The sequence below is a fragment of the Taudactylus pleione genome, unplaced genomic scaffold, assembly GCF_031769625.1.
Source record: "Taudactylus pleione unplaced genomic scaffold, aTauple2 ptg000113l, whole genome shotgun sequence".
Classification (NCBI taxonomy): domain Eukaryota; kingdom Metazoa; phylum Chordata; class Amphibia; order Anura; family Myobatrachidae; genus Taudactylus; species Taudactylus pleione.
This window is the reverse complement of record NW_028284515.1, coordinates 11545798-11569248: the sequence shown is the minus strand read 5'-3', so window position 1 is coordinate 11569248 and position 23451 is coordinate 11545798. Positions and strand designations below refer to the sequence as shown.

The following is a 23451-nucleotide window of genomic DNA, read 5'->3' as shown; positions in this document are numbered from 1 at the left end:
AAGTTTTTAAGCTTCCTGCAGGACAATTCCATGGGTCGGTTAGCAGAGGCCCAAACTAAAACTGTTTGACGCATTCTGGAATTTTAAACAATACCAAGCTTATTACACATGTTCAGATTAAAAAAAAAAAGTAAAAAAAAAAGGAGGACCATGGATCGGAGTGTCATTTCCTTTGATTCAAGCTAAAAATGCAGGTTGAATTGCTAAAAACAATTAACTTTCAGACAACTAATTTCCCCCTGCAGCGGCCATTGATCAGCTCATAGACTGGGATGGAGTTATCTGAAGAAAACACACAGGACATAAATGAAAGAATTTTGAAAGCAATTTTAAACAAATACATTTACCAATTTATTCTTGGGGGAACAAGTATAAAAGACCAATGTGACTTACTGCAGAGGTATAAAAAGGAAACAGATGCAAATAAGATGGTAATTAAAAATAATAAATTAGAAGTAACAAAACCATCATTTGTGATATACAAGGAATGCAAGACAAGTAGCAAAATAATAACCAGAATTTCTAAAACAGAAATAAAAAGCAGCTATCAGGAGAGAGCGAGACTAGTTCTCAATAAGTTATCGTTAGTATTTATACCGAATGCCCACAACACACTCTATACATTCTTTTAGTAAGAGAAGGCCTGGAAGCTTTTTAATAACGGAAAGGAACAGGAATATCTCCATAAAAAGTGACAATTCACAGAAACTTATGTAATTGTTCTATACACACAGTTATTGTAAACTATAAATAATCAAGCTAAAATAAATAGATTATCAGCAAATTGTACAGTAAATAGCTTCCTATAAAACATGACTTTGAACCCTTTTTTGTAAACCAGTTTGTTTCTCTCTGTATAGCCCACGAGAATAAACCCTTTGTAGAGGTACATCATTCGCCATCATTTTACGAATAATATTTTCAATTGGGCAAAATTACTAAACGACCTGTATCTCGTACAATATAATGATTTTTATAGTTTGAGACGAACAATATACAATTCCGGATTACATTCTGTATACAAGGTGGAATGATGACCTCATACACATACCGTGTGACGGGATCAACGTATAACCCAGAAAAGCAGCCGGCATGCAGCACGTTGTGATTGGGGCTTTCAGCCTACTTTGTGAACAATCATTTGCAGTTTGGCCACCAATATATTTGGGAGCTGCCATATCATGCAGCAGTGCCGGAGCAGGGATCTGTGTACCGCCCCCAAGCACATGACATCATAACGTCATGCCGGGGCTGCCAGCACTAGGAAGAGCACTTACTCTACCGACAGCAGGATATCGTTCTACCGTGCAAGCCAAATACCAGTGCAATCAGGCAGCGACGGTGCAGCCACCAGGGCCCCTTGCGCATGTCCCTAGTTAGGGGCCTGTGCAGCGGTCTAGCGGAGAAGCCAGAGTGATCTTTGTCTGGGCTCACTTACCCAAACAAGGGGTGGGTGGTGCAATCACTGGGAAAACTAAGGTAGTTATGGTGAAAAAACAGAGACCGGTCCAAAAATATTTAGCTATGGATCTATTGTATCTTATCTAATTTCCCCTATTTGCAGCTAGGCTTTGGGACTAGAAATAAATCCATCTAGAAGGTGCAATCTTGCACCTTGGCAAAACCATATTGCAAATTGAAAATGTGCAAAAAAAAACAAAAACAAAAAAAAACAAACGTTATAGTTGGAGGGAAGGGGGTACTAGCTTTACTTTAAATCAGTGCAAAATTGAAGAGGCCAGTTTCTTCACCCATTTCATTGCAACATGATTTGTCCAGGTGCAGAACTGTACCCTCTAGCTGGAACTGTACCCGACTCTAAATGAGGGCCTGTATGTGACAATAATAACTATGATTTGCATGTAACATGTGGTCAGATTAGATTTACCTTGGGTGACCTGCACGGTTCCTCCAGATTTCATATAAAACAATGCATACTGTATTATTTTACTCCATGCTTTGTGGGTTTAATACCATGAACAGATGTATCTAAACACGATTACAGCATAATAATAATAATTCCAAAAAAAAAAAAATATTCAAGTACTAAAACCCATCAAATATATGGGTTTAAGGCCAATAACAACTGGCCCAAAAAATAGAATCTTGTAAAGTTTATTGTAATACAAAACTCTAACTATTGTGTGTAATAGCGCTGGTCACAGAACAGCATAATAGATACAAGTCCATATATTACAAGATCACTTGAAATCGAGCTACATTATTATCCATGCGAGATTATTCAATAGCCATCATCATCCTCCAGCTCGCAGCCATATTCTGAAAGAAAGCAAAATGTTATACTTAATATATTGCAATTTTATGATGCTGGGGAAGAAAGTATTCATGGTATTGTCTTGTTAATCATAGAATTTACGCTGAGATAATTCATGGAATGCAATAAACACAACACAGAGACAACATAATGGGCAGCTGATATACTGACACACTGCTAGTGGCGGTTTAAGATGTACCATAAATTGTCCTGTTTAGTGTGTTGTAGCTTTCGTTTGGGCAGTAAAGTGATGGAAAAAAGCGAAATGACTGGAACATGGCATTTATTCTCTCCTCCTGGCATGCTGCAGACCGTGTATACAGATGTGTCCTTACTAAAAGACCCCTTTGCCTCGCGCCACAGTATTGGATACAGTGGTGCGCCATGTTATTGACTGTTCGTAATGTGCGAGTTCTCACAAACACGTCTGTTTGTCTATATGAAATATGCCCCCAAAAAATAGAACTTTCAATTGCACAAAATGCCCAAAATTAGTTTTTCGCAAAGTAACATAACATTAGCGTGAAGACTGACAATGTGGCTAACCGTGGAAAAATCATGTTATATAAAGTATATTATATATATATATATATAAAATACAGTGATATATGACATACGTACAATATACAGTATGACAGGATTTTCCACGTTTAGCTGCATTGTATATTGTACACTTGCAAACCTTAGCAAGAGACCCGCGTCTTTTTACCTTCAAATGCGTCTTATTCGCACAACGATGCGAATAGATAGCACAAGCAGCTTCTGCGGATTCAAATGATATGCAGCATGTCTATGTTCTCTGAGCGATTGCGGCTGTATCTGCATGCAAAATGCTACGTTACAGTGTCAGCGGCTGTAATACTGTAACGTAGTGTTTCGCATGCAGATACAGCCGCAGTCACACACACAACATAGGCATGCTGCATATCATTTTAATCAACAGAAGCTGCTTGTGCTATCGTTGTGCGAATAAGATGCATTTGAAGGTTAAAAAACGCACAAAAGGACAATCGGTGCTATTGAGTCATGCCATGGCATGGTGCAACTAGCAGCGGTGTTTAACATGCCAGGATGCTAAATATATGTTGACCCATCTGTATGAACACTGCAGACAGTAGCCTAACGGGAACCCAGAGCGGTCACATACTTTGTGCTGATAACAGCGCTCTGTAAAGTGTTACTACTATACTCCATCACAAAACAGCTAAAGCTTCTCCCAGATCTAAAGGACAGTGTACTAATGGTGTCTGTTACAGGTCAAAAAGCTGAACGTGCAGCAATTTAAGTTACTGTGAAATCATTAGCTATACCCGTGTTTAAAAAAAACTAACCAATAGAATGCATTTCTAATAGGCCAGTCACACTGGGTCTGTTTTTCCGAGAAGAACCTCCCACACTACCATGGCTACCTGCTCCTTAAGAATAAAACAAGACATTTGTTTACATACATTATACAGCTCAATAATACATACACTTCTGATACAAGATTAATAAAATCAGCTTTACTTTAAATGCCTGCTTTATTTACCCATGAAAATGGTCTTAACTCATTACATAAACACTATACTGAGGAAAATTATCTATAGAAACAGAATAGAGCTCATTTAAAGTTGTATATGCTACAAACTTCCTTATAATGCATGTGCAACAAAATACATCCATCCGTATAGTCTTTGGGGTATCGTTGATCTCCTTATGTCTGCAGAAGCAGGTCTCTGATTCAACATATGCAATGTAAATATGCCTATATATATATATATATATATATATATCGTGCTTTTTCCATCTTACATTCAGAGGACATTTGCTTCCACCTCTACATGAGCCCTAATATGGTTTCGAGTCCTTAAATAAATGTTACTCGTATAGATAAGTGATTGTTAGATGAATTCAAGCTAGTTTTCTGTTTGGCCAGTAGGAGTAGTATATGTCTGAGTAGCAGTTTATTTACTAGCTGCATGTCCGCTCCCAATCAAGTTATACAGAAGTGGAATATTTCCCGTCAAACTCTGTACATGATAGATTACATCAGTTTACATTATGGCCCGTATTCAATTTGAGGAGAAAAGTCCAGACTTTTCGCCTGCTGGACTTTTCGCCTCCTTCACCTGTTTTCCAGGTGGAAAAGTATTGCACGCGTGCCCGCTATTCCCCGTATTCAATTTCAAAGTAGGCGAAATCAGGAACTGGCAAAACTTGGATCGGCGAAAAAAATGGGAATTTTCAAGAAATCATCCTAGGACCCCCCTAAAGAAGTCCAGACATGGGGGATCACTATGGGTACCCCCGTTTTTGCCTGCAGAAGAAAGTCGGGTTTTTAAATAGCTGCGGCAGGTGCATAATTGCGGTTTTGAAGAAGGTGATGCACAAGAGCATTTAAAGTTTTTTTGGTGAAAAATAACTATGCCCATCAAATTTGGGGTACTTGAAAATGGGTGCAAGCATATTTTTAAGTCCCTGAAATTATTTTTTAAAATTCTGCTAAAATGCACCTGCCGCTACTCCCGCAATGAAGAAAACACCTGCCGCATATAAGGGAACCCCTCTGGACTCAATGCTGCTAATTTAGAAGTTGTTCCCCATCTTTCTTTTTTTTTTAAACCCCAAAATTTAAATAAATTTTTTGGGGTGTCCCTATATATATATATATTTTTTTTAACACAGATCGTTTTAAGGGGGCATTCCCAAGGGTGCAGGCCATTTTTTTTTTAAGCATGTACCCCTAAACCCCAATTCTGCACTTTTTTTCACCAGCAAAAGGCTGGCGAAAAATTATCCCCGTTTTTTAACATCGACTTTTCGCGCCGGCGAAAAGTCAATGTAATTGAATACGGGGATTTTGGAAATATGCGAAATTGACTGACTTTTCGCCCCATATTGAATATGGCCCTATGTTGGGTAGCAGTATCTTCAGTGACTTTCAGTTGTGGTGATTTAAAAAATAGGGTGGCAATTTTTTATAATGAGTACTTACCGTTACCCCCCATTAACTGAAGCGCACTGACACAGTGTTCTTCATCCTCCTCCTCCTCTTCCTCTGCATCTTCCTCATGGTTGTATGCGACTGGTCCGCTTTCCACTACTACGCTAGATTGGGTCTCCATAGGTTTAGAGGATTCCTAGGAGAACAAAAAGATATAACTGACACAATGGAGACACTGGGGTAAGCAGACTGCTTTTATCACAGACCTGATCTCTCAGCTCCTCTCTAATGAAGATTTATTGCCAAGTCACAGTAAAGTGGATGGGATCACATGTGAGATAGCACCTGATGCATTACCTTATGGTCACTGAGCTGAGAATATAAAGTTTCAATACCAGACATCTGCATGGAATTCTCATTTCAACTTGGCTATAACCTGATATGAAGAACCTGTGGTTCTCCAGCTGTTGTGGAACTACATCATCTACTGGCTGATAGGGTATATGCCAACATTCCCATCACTCTTATACATATGAGACTGACATAATATAGTGAAATCTAACTACATTGACTTTGGTCCGTATCGAATCTCTATGAGACACCATTGTATTAATATACATGTTACGAATATAGCTATTTTAGTACGTATATAGGTGTTTTAATACAGTGGTTCACAAACTCTGTCCTCAGGACCCCACACAGGTCACATTTCCCAGGTCACCCAGCAGGTGCACAGGTGTAGTCATTACTCACTGACACATTTTAAAATATCCACAGGTGGAGATAATTATTTTACTTGTGATTCTGAGGACACCTGGCAAACAGGAACTGTTTGGGGTCCTGAGGACAGAGTTTGAGAACCTGTGTTTTAATACATCATAATTTATAGTCTGAATTTTGTATATAGGAATTATTATGTCTTTGGTATAGGACGATGTTTTTAACATGCAGTGTTTATTTTTTTTCACGATGTTCTACACAGTATCACTTCATTCAAATATACTATGTTATTTGTACTTTTTGCCCCCAGAGGCCACAGCAGTTGGCGTTCAGGGACGTCACTGTGCCTGGCCGGTCTCAATGAGGCTCTACCATGCGACTCCACCGGCGGCTGTGGGGAATCCAGCGTGTAAGCACGCGCCTTACAAGATTTTCACCTCTATAAAGTCAAATCCTCCGCTTCAGTGAGAAAGTGCAGTCTGTGACTGCACTGGCTACACTGTAACTGGAGGTGGTTTTCCCATTGGAAACCTAACCTGCCAGTCATGCATAGGACAGGCAGTCCCAGAGGGAGGTGTCTCCTCCCCCGGGACTGCCAGTCCGGAGCGGCTTCGCTGCTCTGCCTTTTGGGCAGCCCTACAGGGCCTCTCTGGGCTGCACACAATGCAGTTCCCAGAAGCCGGTGTTATGCGCATGCATGGCACCACCGCTGCTCATGTGCTGTTCTTGGCGCCTGCCAGATTAACTGCACAGCTGCCGGGACCTGGCCGGCCACGGCTAGACTAGCAGCAGGCCCCCTCAGATAAGAGGGCATGAGCCGCTGCTGCCTCTATGTAAGGTAAGATTCGTTTAACTAGTTGTTTTTTACATGTCCTGAGGAAAAGGTAATTGGACCGTGAAACGTTGACTCATATGTGATGTTTGATTGGAAATACAAGCTTTTCCCATTCCCAACACTTTGTGCCTTATGCCTCAGTGACATATCTAGATTCTGGTGAATTTGAAGGCTACATTGTCATGAACATAAGTTTTCTATGGATCTGATCTCACTGGCAGTGTAAGTTTCCGTACAGTCATTGTATATAGAGTTGGCAGTGTATGGCAATGGTGGCTATTGTCAGACAAGCAGCCGTTTGCTTTAATAGAGTAGTACACGGCACATTGACAGAAAAGTACTGCAAGCAAAGACAGAAAGACAGTGACAGAGTGAGGCGTCCAATATCCTCTGGAAAATAAATGACTTCTCATACTGGCAGAAATATTAACCGTATACATTTTCAAAAACTTTCCACCTCTCTGCTACAACTGCTCTCACCAATTTCTACATTCACATCTGAGATTACTGTATCTCTCCCTAACCAAAAACTTTAGTAATAGCCCTCCAGATACCCATCACACTCCAGATAGACTTAGATGTCAACTATGGTATTCTAAATAACAAGATATCCACAAAAACTCTCACGTAAAGTAGAACATCAGTGGTGTAAATTTCGTAATCCAAGACAGTCTTATATGCAACGCAATCTACCACTCGTATGGAAATGTTCTTGAAACTGCCAAACATACATATTTCCTATCTCTCTGCTCAAGCTTCTAACCTCAATAACTTTTAATCACTTCATACCACTCCGACACCCAACCCACCAGCTACCATCAGTGTTTAAGAGCTTGCTTCCTATTTCAAGGACAAGATTGATAAAATCAGAAATTAATTGGCATCCACATCTTCAGCCAGCAGAATTCCTTACCTGAACCCTCTGGCATCTTCTCTTCATTTGATCCCACAAAATGATGATGAAGTATCTACACTCCTAACATCCTCCTCCTCTACTACATCTCCTTTTGATTCTATACCCTCACAAATAAGTAGAGCTCTGTCTCCTGTGCTCATCCCAACCTTAGCTAAAATCTGGAGATGGAGATGTTGCCCATAGCAATAAATCAGATTCTAGCTATTATCTTTTAGAAGGTGCTTGATAAATGATAAGTACTGTAGAATCTGATTGGTTGCTATCGGCAACACCTCCACTTTTATAAACATGCACTATAATAAATATACTGCCTGGTATCTTTCCATCATTATTCAAGCATGCAGCGACTACACCTATTCTGGAAAAACAAACAGAATTCTGACCCTAACTCTCTAAAATTACCATCCGCTCTCTTAGCTCCCATGCCCCTCCAAGCTACTTGAGAGATTTGCCTGCACCCACCTCACACACTTTCTTGACTTGCACAACTTATTTGACTCCCTTCAGTCAGGGTTTCATTCCCAACACTCCACAGAGACAGCACTGACTAAGGTAGTGAATGATCTGATCACTGCTAAGTCTAAGGGCCATCGCTCACTTTTTATTCTTCTGGATCTTTCTGCTGCTTTTGACACTGTTGACCACTTATACAAACCCTACAATTCCTGGGTCTTCAGGACACAGGGGGAGTTGTATGAAAGTGCGTTAGGGGGATTAGTGGTATCAGCGCACGTTATGTGCTGTAGATACCACTTATCCTCCATATATTAATGAGGAGATGTGTGGTAAATTGACAGAGGGAGCTATGCGCAGTCATTATCGGCGCTATCTACAAGATAGCGTGCTGATATGCTAGGCAATGTATGAACGGTCAATGGCACTTAACAGTCAGCTATCAATTTCTGCAGCTGTTGTTGCCCTAACACCACAGCATTGACAGTACTGTGCCTGGCTGCGGCAGCTGCTGGGCTCCGGGCTGCACATAAGTTCTCGCGCATGCCCAGTGTGCCCGGGCGGGAGATGAGACAGTGCCTCAGCACTAGGGATCGACAGAGTGGCATTTTCACTCCCCCACTCCAGTTCATACAGCTCGTCGGTACTGCTTCCGACTTCACCTCAGTAAAGAAGCAAAGCAGGAAGAGCTATAGCGGTAAAATCCATGACACAATAATACATCTCCCCCACAGTCCTATCCTGGTTCTCCTCCTACTTAAGAAATTGCTCTTTTGTTCTCTGAATGGACCTCTAATTTGCTTCCTGTATCACATGGAGTGCCAGAAGGCTCAGTCCTAGGTCTTCTGCATTTCTCAAAATTTACCTCATCTATTGGCACACTTATCAGCTCTTTAAGACTTCAGTATCATTTGTATGTGGATGATACTCAAATCTACCTATCCTCTCCAGATTTGACAATCAAGCCTACCCCACAAGCTTGCTGCTTAGGTGTCATCCTTTACTCTGTACTGTGTTTTCCAAAACATTAAATCAGTTCCCAAATCCTGTTACATAGATCTAAAAAAAAACATATCCAGAATACAACCATATCTTACACAAAACACTGCAAAAACTCTAATACATGCACTCGTTATATCCCGCATTGATTATTACAATGGTCTCCTTACTAGTCACCACTACAATCCATTTTGAATGCAGTTGCAAGGCTGATCTTCCTCGCTAAATGTTCATCGTCTGCTGCTCCACACAGTCAGTCCCTCAATTGGTTACCAGTATTCTATTTTATTTGCACATAAGGCTACTAACCAAACTACTGTACACCAACATGCATCTTTTTGTTCTCAAAATATCTATCAGCTTAATCTCTCCAATTAGCACAAGATCTGCATCTGGTTACAGGGCTTTTTCTGGGCTCAACCCACTCTGTGGAATGCCCTTCCACACACACTAATATGCTGGCCATACACATACGCGATTTCGGGCCAATTACTCGATTGTCGATGCGCCGTACGATGGATTGTGTGCAAATCGTGCATTTTTAAAGTAGGATACGATCCGATGCGCGCTCCTGCAGATCCTAAAACGGGTCGTATGATCAGATGTGCAGCTAATATTACTCGTCGTATCGCGTGCAGATCGTAACGTTTATTTTGTGCATGCGATGCATCGTGCGTCCATTCATGTCATTTCAATTACTTTTCCCTGATGAGCGCGTGAGGCACACAATCGATCGTACGACAGATCGTGTGCAATGGAAAACAACGAATCGTGCCGCCGGGACTGCCAGGGAGCTCTGGGGAGTTGTATGTGCATTATCTTAAGCTGGTCGTGCAGGTGTATGGCCAGCATTAGACTTTCCTCTAGACTCCAAACCTTCAAGCATTCCCAAAAAACTCCTCCTCATCTTCAGACAAGCTTATCAAATTTCCAGAACCCCCCCACATCACCTCCATAAGCTATCCTACTGGGATGCAGTCAGGAAGCCGACGGTCGAAATGCCGACCATCGGTTTCCAGACTATCAAATCCAGGCAAGGTGCTAATGACAGGTGTCGAAGTTCCGATGCCTGTCATTAGACCTACACCAGGAGCCTGACATACCGAACGAAGGTAAGCCGGGCGTGGACAGCCGCGGAGGGGGGAGGGTTAGGTTTTAGGGCTCCCAGGGAGGACTTAGGGTTAGACACCCCCCGGGTGGGTTAGGTTTTGGCTAGGGAAGGGTGGGTTATGGTTAGGCACTTCTGGGGGGAGGTTAGGGTTAGGCACCCCCCCAGGAGACTTAGGTTTAGGCTGCAGGGAAGGTGGGGGTTAGGTTTAGGCACTAGGGAGGGAGGTTAGGCACTCCTAAAGGAGGGGTGGGGGGGTGGTTAGGTTAGTTAATACTTTAGACTTGTCGGGATCTTCACTGGTGCCGGTCTTGAACCGCTGGACATAGGTCCAGCAGTATTTCATACCGATCCCATCCTCTATACAGTCCACACATTTTACATATTTCCTTTTCCTTCACTTTCATTCTGCTGACCCCAAGCATGTGTGACTGGATCACACGCCAAGAACCTCTACAATCTGGCAGGACCAATATGCAATATGTAGCACTTATCCTTGTGTATCAACGTCTATATCCCTATAGATTATAAGCTTGTGAGCAGGGCCCTCTTACCTCTTGTCTGCCTGTTATTACCCAGTCTTACTTATTTTTACGGTTTATCCCAAATTGTAAAGCGCAACGGAATAGGATGGTGATATAAGTAACAATTAATAATGACTAACGTTTAAAAGATGGAAAAAAAACTATCCAGAAATTAGACATTTCTTCAGATCTCAAAGCCACCGAATTCAAGGTGCTATAGTTACACAGTGAACTTCATGGATATCCTGGAAATCTGCTTTCTTCTAAACCCATAGGGGTTAAGTATTAAAGTAGTCATACATAACCAATCCTAGAAATAGGATTAAATGCCACAAGGGAAACTTTGTTCCTTGGGACGTATCATGCTGAGAAATTCCATCCAGCATGAGAAATGCTTGTGAGTGGTGTGGAACCCAAAATAAGCCGCTCATTGACTCGGAGTCCGCAGGAGTAAAGAAATAGTCTAATTAAAATATGACCTCTTCCTAATTATCCTGCCTATTTCCATCCTGCCGAACATCTAAAAATGTGCAATTTTTGTAATGAGGAAGAATAAAAGTGATAATGCCCGTCCCTAGGCTGCATATCCAGCAGTTTGACAAGATTAATACTTTTTCTCCTCTCATTAGGACTCTCTTTAAAAATGCAGTTTTCTAAATATACAGTCGCAGAATCTGGCAGATATGTGGCAATGTGTCAATCTGTTACATAAGTTAAAGCGATTGAAAACCTTAATATTACAATGTTCCCAGCAGTGGTGTAATTGGAGCAATGCGAGTACTAATGCAAAATGTACAATACAAATCAGCACTTAGAGGGCACCTGGGTCAGGATATAGTAACACTGCATAGTTGTATGATTATTCTTTATTTAGTATAGACAACTGTACTATAAGGCTCATCATTCATAAACATCATTCCATATCAGAACAGCAGCACATTCAGCAGGGCCAATCGTCCCTACCATTATGTCTTTGGACTGTAGGTGGGAAACTTCCACTGGACCGCCACATCAGGGCCGTAACTATGGTAGTGCGACCTGTGCCACCGCAGGGCAGGGGGTGCTGTTCGAGCCTTTCAATTTTCTGTTTAGAATCATTCTCACTTGTAGCTTCCTCTTATTTTATCCTCAGCATCTCCTGGCTTCCCCTATCTCTGCCGTGGCCCTTCCCCATGAGGCTATGCCCCTTTCTCGGGTGCGTTTTGTCCCAGCTTGAAAAATAGCGGGGCCGCCAATGCTCTTTCTGGCACAGGGCACCAAAAAGTCTAGTTACGGCTCTGCGCCACATACAGTAAATGCTGGATAACATACAGGTCCTCATTCAGAGGCAGTCGCAAGAAGCGATCGCTCTCTCTGAATGAGGGCGGCCGCTTGACTTTTTAAGTGCGGCCTCCTGGTCATTAGTTAAGCTGTGAGTTACCACCCACAGCTTTAGCGACCGACCCGGGTTATGGTCGCGATGGTCAAGACCATCGCGACCATCGGGGCTTGCGACGAGACCCTAGGTTGGGTTTCGGCAACCGCGAGCCCCAGATCGAGCAGGAAGCTCCCCACTGATATCACTGCTGATGTCAGTGTGGCCGCCCACAAAACGGCATGCGTTCCATCGGGAACGCCTCCGTTTGTGTAGCCACCCCCCCCCCGCCTACAAAACTTTGCGAGCTGTCGATCAACATCGACAGCCGCCCCTTTTGTAGTGAGCTCCGGAGCGAGAGAATTTCTCTCTCGCTCTGGGGCTTGCGCACGCGCAGTGCGGCCGCTGCGCATGCGCAGGGTCTTAATATCGACCCGATTGCGAGCGCACAGCGTTTGCGACCGGGTCTGAATGAGACCCACAATCTTTACAAAGAATTACACCCAAAGCCCCAGTGCTGCAAGGTAGTAATGCTAACACCTGTGCCTCCCTAATTACAGGCAGAAGCAAAAGCCATTGCTGAATTGTACTTTATACATGCTTACTTATCTGCAAGCTGCCCAGAGTCTTCAAGACCAGAATGCCTGTGAGGCTACCAATAATGTATGACTCCTCTATAAAGTGTCTGATTTTCCAAGACAGCTGAAGTAGGGGATGATGGCATGACAAGATTCATAGCATTACAGATCACCCACTGCTGCAGAGTGACATGCGGTGAGGTCAATGGCAGGGGGAGGTACACATGGAGATGGGTCTGAGTGCTGAGAGCCTCTCTCTCCCCATACCTCTCCACTCATTACCTTAAGTTTCAGTGTCCATTGATCCTCCTACCTCTATCACTGTCTTCTCTTGCTTCTGCTGACTGAGCTCTGATCTCTAAACACTGCAGTGCACTTCCTGATCACATGACACATCCAATGTGTTCAGTGTTAAAGGCATGACCCCCCCCCCATACTCAGATGCAAGCCTCTATTAGCTCTCTGTCTGTGCAGCTTACTGCCTGTGGTGTGGTCCCACCTGCAGCTCTGCAAGCAGTGTCTGACTATACAGAAGAGAGGCTGAGCTGTTGCTGCCTCATCTCTAGTCTTCCTGCAGGCCCAGGGAGCTCCACAAAGCTGGTGAGTGTTAACTATAAAAACGATTACAATAAACAAATTAGATGTTTATAAGTTATAGATATATTTTTTGTATTCTAATCATTTTTATATATCAAATTTTAGAGTATGACAGGAGAGGCCCTGCACAGCACATAATCACACACGAGTCTGATTATACACATTGCGTTACCTTAACCTGCCCTCCCTGACTTTGTAGACCTCTTCTCTGTAGATGCTGCAGGGAGGTCTACAAAGCCGGCACTTATGGTGCAATGATTACCTATATGTACTGGAGGCAGCCATTCTGCGCATTGTATCCATATACAGCATGCATAGTTGCCTATTGTCCTGGAATTTCTTGGAAACTCCTACATTTTTGGAAGTTCAACTGACTCCTGGGATAGTTGCCAACCCGCCCACTTCACCGATGTAATGGGAAGGACGGAGTGTGCTGACATGATTTATAGTGTCATGCCTTTCCCCTTTCACCTGGACTTCAACCTGCCCAAATCGCCTGGAGTCCATAGAGGAAAAGTGGGAAGGTATGAGCATAATGACTCACTAGAAACTGATGACATTACTGAAACATGAATATGGGTTCGGCTGTATCCATGGGAAGGGGCAATATGTATAGTCTAAAGCAGAAATTCATAGTCCACCCAAACTGTTCCGTGAACCATTAATTATGCAAATGTTGGTCTCAATATAGTATATTAAAACACACACACACAAAAACATAACACTAGAACGCTCTAATTCTCTCCTTACCCAGCTCCACTGTCACTGTGTTACTAATGAGAAAGGAGGAGGCTGACACCCATTATAAGGGCGGGTGAGAGAGAAAAGAGAACATTTTTGTGGTGTGGGGGGAAATCAATATGTGGCTTATTTGTAATTACTTACAGCTGTTAGAAACATCGGTGTATATTATATAAGTCAAGAAGGAAAATAGTATGCAAGAAATATATATATGTATACATGTATATAAACAGAGGACAGCATTGCTGCCTTACACTGCTGGGGTTCTGATTTTGATTCCCCACAAGGATCCTACAGTATCTTAATGGAGCCAGTATGCTCTCCCCGTGTTTGGGTGGGTTTCCTCCCCCACTCCATAAGCAGAGAGAGTGTGAGTGTGTGTGTGTGTGTATAATTACACTGTGAGCTCCATTGGGGAAGGGAATAATGTAAGTGATGAATATTCTATGTACAGAGCAGCAAAATCTGGTGACACTATGTAGAATCAAGTCTGATATATGAGTATTGTGTGCAAAACTGAGGCTCAATCTTAGGATTAAACAGTCTGTGGGAAAGATGGAACTGTTTTCCCCTAAACAAAAAATGTTTCCTTAACAGCTTCTGAAAAGACATGTAATATTTCCCGCGGGATGAGCTCAGTTCTATGCATTAAATGATATTCTGAAATGTCACTCTCACTGCAAGCATCTGTCACCAGGACAAGACGTTCTGGGCCCTGTCTGTGCCACCAGACTAATCAAACAGCGGGTATTCTTCGCAACTGACCCAAGACTGGCATCTGTGTGTCTGTATGTGAAATCTCTCACCATGGGGGAACAATATCCCACTCTCCAGTAGAATGTGTATATGGAAATTCATCCATTCACAGAGATTGCTCTAAATTCAACAATACAAGTTCTTGATAGATTTGTATGGTGGGTAATCTCTGCCCTGCTAACTGCTGTAAGTAGATTTCCAGGAGGATTTCATAAACATGTCTTCAGTGCCTTGTTTTCATGCTGACCTTTCGTGTACAGAAATGCAATCTGACAGTTACCTGCTGAAGTGCTGCCTTTTTAGATGGTTGCGTAGAAACAGACGGCCTTAATCTGAAAGACAAAATAGAAAGTGATCACCAGCAATGCTCACAATTATAAGATGCAAAAAGGAGATTGGCAATTGTAAGTGAACTGTTTTGTAGCCTGCAAACTTTGCACATCAGAACAAAACACCACAAATATCAACGGTGTTGTGATTCGCTGTGTATTATATGGTTGTAATACATATGTAGTGATGTGAGGAATGGCAATAATGATTTGTTGATGGAGCATCACAAACTAAATATTAATAATACAAAGAATCTATACGACGCTGTCTTCGATTTTTTTCTTTCCCACTATTTTCCGGGTTCGGTATATTTTGTCAACATGCATAATGTCGACACAGATGAAATTTCGACATAATTAGAATGCTGTAAGAAAAAACCATTGCGGCTAGGTGCAGAACTAACTTATCTGCTATCGGATCTCTATAAAAACATATTTAAAGGGACTATAGCTCTTAAAAGATCATTACAACAAAATTACATTTTAAAACCCACACACTAACAGGCTAGGGTAATCTAGTCCCTTCAGTGGCCACAGGACCAAGTTGGCTTAGACACCTGTGTGTCTGTTTAAGGGCGACACACCTGTGTGTCGCCCTTAAACAGACACACAGGTGTTGGCTGAAATACTCTGAGCTGATGTTTATATCTTGATATTTAAGTGGATTCCAGTTGTTCTTTCCACACCCACTTCAGTTCCTGCTCCCAGATTACATGTTGATGAATGTAATAGGTGCTCTTACCTAGGCAAACTCACCTAAAACACTATAAGCACAGTCTGTTGAAAGTAAATAATATGCAGTTTTATATTTGAACGTGTAAATCTGCCATTTTACAATAGCGCCAACTAAATAAAACAATTGAATAAACTAGTTCTTATAAAAACCAGACACATTGCTTATTATCATTAAAGACTTACTTGGCTGTAACATCCTAAAAACGTAACCCGACAACAGCTAAATGACCTACTTGGGCTCCAGTGTTTTAACACTGTTCAATACTTTTCTTGCATGAAAAAATAAGAGATATGGTAAAAACTTGCCCTTGTTATCTCTATTTGTACAAAGTCCATAGGGTTCCACAGGATACCTTGGGGTATAGGTGATGACGTCAGGCATCAGGCGCCACAGAGTTAAAGTTTTTCATCCTCCCAGGATGCACTGGGGTCCCTCTCCTATACCCCGCCCTCGAGCCTCAGGCACTCAGTTACGTCACAAGCCATAGGCCGGAGGAGAAAAAGAGAGAGAGGAAAGTCTGGAACACACAAGAAATCACACTCTCACCAGAAGGAGACGGAAAAACCGTTGACCAGAGCAAAGCCCAACTGCAGTACAGGTGCGACAGGGTGGGAGTCCTGTGGAACCCTATGGACTTCGTAGTAATAGAGATAACAAGGGTAAGTTCTTACCATATCTCTTATTTTCTACTGCAGGGTCCATAGGGTATCAACAGGATAACTTAGGGATGTCCCAAAGCAGTATCCTTTAAGGGTGGGGACGCTCCTGTGCTGAAAGGAGAATCCGCCGCCTGAAGGAAGCATCCTGAGAGGTGTAGGTATCAAATGCATAATACCGTACGAAAGTATGGACAGATGACCACGTGGCTGCCTTGCAAAGCTGAACCGCTGAGGTGCCATGTCGAGCCGCCCACGATGGACCCACAGACCTAGTGGAATGAGCCCTAACAGAAGATGGAACAGGAAGGCCTTCTTGAATATAAGCTTCAGAAATAGCCAGGCGAATCCATCATGCCAACGTTTACTTAGTGGCAGGCCAACCCTTCTTCCGGAAGCCATATAGGACAAACAAAGAGTCCGACTTCTTACATGAAGCAGTGCGGTCAACATAAATTTTTAAAGCCCGCACCACATCCAAGGTGGCCTCCCCAACCGAAAGGTCTGGTGAATTAAAGGCCGGCACAATAATTTCCTCGATGTGGAAACTAGATACCACCTTTGGAAGAAACCCAGGACAAGCCCTGTTTCTATGAAAAATGAGAAATGGAGGTCGACATGAGAGAGCCCCCAATTCTGAGACCCTTCTGGCCGAAGCAATGGCCAGAAGGAATACAGTCTTAAATGTAAGCCATTTCAAATCCACTGAGCAAATCTGGCTGTAGTCCTTGAAGAGCCCTTAGGACTACAGCCAGATCCCAAGGCGCCACAGGTGGAACAAAGGGTCCGAATGATGACAAGGACCCTGAGATAACAGGTCCGGACGTTGAGGGAACAGCACCGGAGTGTCTACTGAAAGACTCTGAAGATCTGAGTACCAGTGCCGTCTGGGCCACGCTGGAGCTATTTAGCAGGAGCGTGCCGCCTTCTTGCTTGAATTTGCGTATCACTCGAGGAAGAAGGGAGAACGGAGGGAAGAGGTACGCATACTGGAAGGTCCACCTGACCGACAGGACGACCACTAGAAAAGCCTTTGCGTCTCTTGTTCTTGACCCGAAGACTGGCAGTTTGTTGTTGTGTCGGGAGGCCATGAGATCTATTTCTGGAAGGCCCCACCTGTTCTCCAGCAGCTGAAACACCTCCTGGTGAAGAGACCACTCTCCTGGATGCACGTCTTGACGGCTGAGAAAGTCTGCTTCCCAGTTGAAGACTCCTGGTATGAACACTGCCGATATGGCAGGGAGATTGTCTTCCGCCCAAACTAGAATGCGGGACACCTCTGTCAGAGCCGCCTGACTGCGAGTCCCTCCTTGGCGGTTTATGTAAGCCACCGTGGTGGCATTGTCTGACTGTACCTGCACGGGTCTTCCATGCAGGACCTGTCTTGCTTGCTGGAGAGCTCTGAATACTGCCCAAAGTTCCAATATGTTTAATCAGAAGAGCAGATTCCGCTGGCGTCCACCTTTCCTGAAAGAAGTGTGGACCCGTCACTGCTCCCCAGCCTCGGAGACTGGCGTCCGTTGTCAGCAGGACCCAGTCTGCAATCCGAAAGGAGCGCCCCCTGTTCAGGTGAGCAGTCTGCAGCCAACAGGCCAGAAACAGACGTACCTCCGGGGAAAGCACCATTGTCTGTCTTTATCCAATGGGGCAACCCATTCCATCTGGAGAGGATCAACTTCTGCAGAGGTCTAGAGTGGAACTGGGTGAACTCCACCATGTCGAACATCGACACCATGGAGCCCAGTAACCTCATTGCCAAGTGAATAGACACCCGGCGACTCTGCTGGCAAATACAAACCTTTGCCTGTAACGCAGAGATCTTTTCCTCTGTCACAAAGATCCTCTGATGTTGGGAGTCCAACAGAGCTCTTAGATGGATCATCCTCTGTGATGGCACCAGGGTGGACTTCTTCCAGTTTATCAGCCAACCGTAATTCTGTAACACAGAGACTGTCAGTTGCAGATGGCGCTGAAGTTTTTCTGGAGACGCCGCCAACAACAGGAGGTCGTCCAGATAGGGTAACAAGCGAACCCCCTGCATCCGCAGGTGAACTGCCATAACTTTGGTAAACACTCAAGGCACTGTGGCCAGACCAAAGGGCAGTGCCTGAAATTGGAAGTGGTCATTGACCACTGCAAACCTGAGGAAACGCTGGTGCGCTACGACAATAGGGATATGCAGGTAAGCATCCTGAATATCCAGCGACACCATGAAATCCCCAGGCTCCATCGCTAAAGTTATGGTACGCAGGGACTCCATCCTGAACCGAGGAACCCTCAAAAATTTGTTGAGGGATTTGAGATTGAGTATTGGCCGGTAGGACCCATTGGGTTTCTGTACCAGAAAAAGATTGGCGTAATACCCCAATCCCCTCTGAGACAAGGGAACCGGCGCTTTGTGGAATATCTTTTTGATATTGTCCAGGGCCTTGTCCTGATTGGACTGAAGACTCGTGGTGAAAAACCGGCTGGGAGGCCTCCGCCGGAAGGAGAGGGCATACCCCTGAGAAACTACTTCTCTTACCCAAGTGTCAGAGGTGGTCAGAAGCCAACACTGGGTGAATTGAAGACGTCGGCATCCCACTCTGGGGTCCCCCAAAGAGAGGCCCGACCCATCAGGCTGAAGGCTTGGCGTCAGACTTGGGAGCAGGACGTCGGGTACGCCAAGCCTGCTTCTTTGGCTTTGTAGGTTTCTTGGCACCTGCCCGCCTCGGAAAGGACTGTACCCTGGGTTCTATAGGGCCGAAAGGACGAAGAACCCGACCCTGATGGGACCGTAGCCAACGGCAGGCATGCAGACTTGGCTGCTGCCAGAGTAGCCGCAATTTTGTCCAAATCAGGGCCAAATAGGACTTGTCCATTAAAGGGCAAACCTTCCAATCCCTTCTTGGAATCTGCATCAGTTTTCCAAGAACGCAACCACAAAGTGCAGCGAGCTGCCACTGCTGCCGAAGAGATACTGGAAGCAAGGAGACCTATATCCAAAGCTGCCTCATTGATGTAGGTGGCTGAATCCCTGAGATTACCCACCAACTCCACCTGGTCAGGTGACTAGTCCGTGTCCAGAGACACCTCCAAGCTATCAGCCCAGCGCTCCATAGCTCTGGCCACCCAGCAAGGGAATACATGAATTTCAGACATATTTCAACCTCACGATCCGTAGGATCTTTTAAGGAGGACATGGAGGGCATAGGTAATGTAGCACTCTTCACTAGATGTGAGACAAGCGAATCCACTTGTGGAGGGGTTTCCCAATTTGAGAAATAATTATCCGCAAAGGGGTACGCCACAGCCAAACGATTTTGAGGCTGGTAACGCTTGCCCGAAGTTTTACATGCTTCCTCCAGATGATCCACTAGCTGACCAGACAGGGGAAATACAGTGGCGTCACCTTTAATATCCTTAAAGGCGGCATATTTTGATTTGGCCACGGGAGGATCGTCATCCTCAATAACCAAGGCCGTACGGACTGCACGTAGAAGGCCCGGTATATAGACCTTAGACTTAGACTCCGTCTCCTTAGTACGGAAAGGCTCCTGGTCAGAAAGGTCAAAAATTTCACCGTCATCAGACGATACATCCTCCTGATCAGCCCGAGACTGCAAAGGTCAATTATGCGGCCGCAATGACGAATCCCCCTGTAACACGTCCGACAGGTGTTGTGCCGTAGTGGACAGGGAACTAACCCACACAGGCTCTTGTGCAACCTGAGGGGGCGAAAGAGGGAGACTCTAGGTACCACTAACTGTCTGGGGAACCCATGTATAGGAGACGATACCATTGACGGCTGTAGAAACCCCATCTGGGGAAAAGCAGGGAGCGTCGCTAACTGACCCACCAGGGTTGTAAGTGCCTTAGCAAAACAAGCCCAGGGAGGTTCCTGCACAGGTGCAGAGACAGCAATAGGGCGTGAGAGCAGAAAACACGCCTTATATAACCCCTCAGAGTGCCCATCACCAATTGCACATGACATATGGTTTGGATGCATGGGAAAAATCACATTCACTGTCAGACATGATGAATGGCACGGAGTTGTATGTGACACACCTCACAGACAATAAATGTATAGTGCGGTAATAAACACCCTGCAACACCGCACCTCAAGGGCTTTAGCAGAGAAGAACAGGGATAGGTAAAATGGCTGACAGTCAGAAATAAAGTACAGGCAGCAGCGCTAGCTTGAAGTCACATACAATGCAGAATAAACCCTGCACTATCAGTGCTGAGATCAACTACACAGAGTCTGGTAGGATACAGCGCTACATACTCTGACCTTGCACCGCGGAGGAGAGGTATGCAGGGGAGACCCGGACCATGATGCCAGCGTTCAGCGTCTGCCACACTTTGCAAAAAAAAAAAAGATGGCCGTCGAGGAGCAGAGAGGAGGCGGGTCCGGACACCGCCGCGGCCCGCTGTCCCAAGGGCTACGTGGATGCGCAGGATAGTACCTGGCTCCACACTGCAGCCAGTCCCCAGGAAGCCCCCTGCCTGGGGACTTAGGACTGTGTATTCCAGTGGACCCCGCCGCTTACCTTGTCCCCTGTAAATTCAGCCACATTCCGGGTAACCGGGGTCACCACTAGCTGGGACCCCAGTTATCTACCAGGATCCCCGGTACCGGCATTCTGGTACCAGCGGGGTGGAGGAGTGACATGGACGTCAATACTGACAGTCCATGGTGTACACTCAGATGTGCAGCCACAGCTGCCCGACAACTTCAGGGGCCAAAACAGCCCCCCCTGTTAGAGGTGCTCCGACTCCGAGCCGGTCACCGACGAAACTGAGTGCCTCAGGCTCGGGGTATAGGAGAGGGACCCCAGTGCATCCTGGGATGAAAAACTTTAACTCTGTGGTGCCCGATGCCTGAGATCATCACCTATACCCCAATGTTTCCTGTGGATACCCTATGGACCCTGCAGTAGAAAAACCCTTTTACTGGAGTGATGAACCCCCCCAATCTGTTATGTTCTCTGTGCTCCTACGTCCTGCTGCTTTGTCACATACAGGAGGCTGTCTGCTGACCACTGACAAAATGCTGCTAGCAAGAACAAGCAAGGAGTACGGATACTAGCGGGCCAGACCAACAAGCCACCCCAGCTAAATCGTTTTGACAAGATAATTTAAATTCAGTTTTGAGTGGAGTAATTGTTTAAAGTATGTTTAGAGTAATGTGACAATTTTATATATATATTTTTCTTTTTTAATAATAAAAATGGTGTATTTTGATGGTAAGAGCCTGACCTCAAACAGGAAATTCCATGAGTTCAGTGAAGGAGTAAAAGGAAAAAATCTGTGATACTCCAGAGACATGACAGGCTCTTCCCAGTTCCACCTAACAAGTACACAGCTAGATTGCTTTCTACCACGTCCTGACCTTCGCATAACTGAACAGCTGCTAGAATAGCCGCCATATGGAACCTTGCGTTACTGGCTGCCATGACTACGTCTGCTATCTCTGCCAGCCCCCCAGAGCTGGTGTACTGCAAATTGCCAGTTCCAGGGGCCACAGAGACTGATTAAGGATGGGGCATCACTACTGAACAGGGCGGCTCTAGTCTGTAATGAGCGGTGAGGAGACACGTTCCTTCCACTCCCCAGCCAATATGTTCATTTTACTTTTTCTGTCTGGTAAAGAATGAAAAAGAAGAATAATGGAAAAGGAGGAGGAGAAATGGGAAAAAAAACTGAACCTTATAACAAAGAAAACTTTGAAATAGGTGAACCACTGCTATAATTTGGTAGCAATTACCCTAGTGAAAAAATCAGGTCGTGACAAGGCCCTTGTACAATATTAAATGCTTTGGGAATTCTCTGCCTTGTACTTGCTCTGTCACTGTAACAGGAATATATCATTATAGATGTTATAACGTTAATTACACCTTCCGCTCATAACAGATTTCCTTAGGTCTACGCCTGTGTGTGACAGTTCCCACTATAAAGAGATGTGTGCGTGTATGTATACAAAGTGAAATACAAGTGAAATGAAAAACATAGGTGTTTTTTATTCATAGCAGCATGGTTCTTGCCGATATAACGTGTATTACAAGGGCATAAAGTAGGGCAAGTGCCACATTAAACTGATCAAGTCATTCTGTAGGTTCCCATCTGAAATAGGTCACCTGTGGTAGATGGGCAAGGTAGAAGATACAAGATAAAAAAAAGTGTTTTGAGACATCTACCATCATCGTTACTATATATACACTTTTAAAATATACGTTTGTTTGGTTTAAATACTGAAGAAATTTAGAGGAGAGGTGCAGAAATTACCAGTGACTGAACACACAAAGCCAGCAAGTGAACACACAAGAGCAATGAATGAACAATGTGACTTATTTTAATAAAACAACATTTAGATACTGGTTATGATTGGTTTAGAGGTTTAAAACTTGTTGTAAAGTATTCAAATGTTCATTCACTGTCTGATTCAATATAACTGGAGAAGGCGGTTCTCTGGATGACTTTATAAAGGCTCTGGACACCAGTGGTGCGGTGAGGTAAATGGTTGGGGAGACACTGGCTAGTATCAGAGCTAGATTAACAGATACATATATGAACCCGAGGGTTCATGTGGGCGTTATATAAAGGTGCTGGAAAGTTGGTATGTTTTGATCAGGGATGTGCAAAAAAGGAAGACAGGGGAGGCAGTGCCTCACCTACCATACACTTTTTACTCCAGAGTTTTGACTATAAAAATGATTAGAATAAAACAAAGAGGATATTAATATTTTCTTTCATTTTTTCTTATAAATTTTATAGTCAAAACTCTACCTAAGTATGACAGGAAAGGCTCTGCCTCACCTGACCGCAAATCGTTGCTCGACACCTTTCTTTCATCAGGATTCCAAAATCTTTTGTAATCCTGATGAAAGAACTTTAAAATACAGTTCTGAAACGTTAATAACTACGACAGGATACAGTCTTTAAGTTAAGTCTTCTAGAGAACTGCCTTCT

At 44.1% G+C, this 23451-nt stretch overlaps 1 protein-coding gene across 1 annotated transcript in view; it reads right to left on the bottom strand.

Annotated features, from left to right (window-relative positions):
- Positions 1-362: 362 nt before the first annotated feature.
- The window catches only part of BRF1 (BRF1 general transcription factor IIIB subunit), a 328507-nt gene continuing 305418 nt past the window's right edge, over positions 363-23451 (bottom strand). The window contains exons 16-18 of the mRNA XM_088471247.1: positions 15060-15111; positions 5250-5394; positions 363-2280 (exon numbers count right to left, since the gene is read on the bottom strand). Coding sequence (XP_088327373.1) covers positions 2243-2280; positions 5250-5394; positions 15060-15111 — 235 coding nt within the window. The 3' untranslated portion in view covers positions 363-2242. The remainder of the gene's footprint in view (positions 2281-5249; positions 5395-15059; positions 15112-23451) is intronic.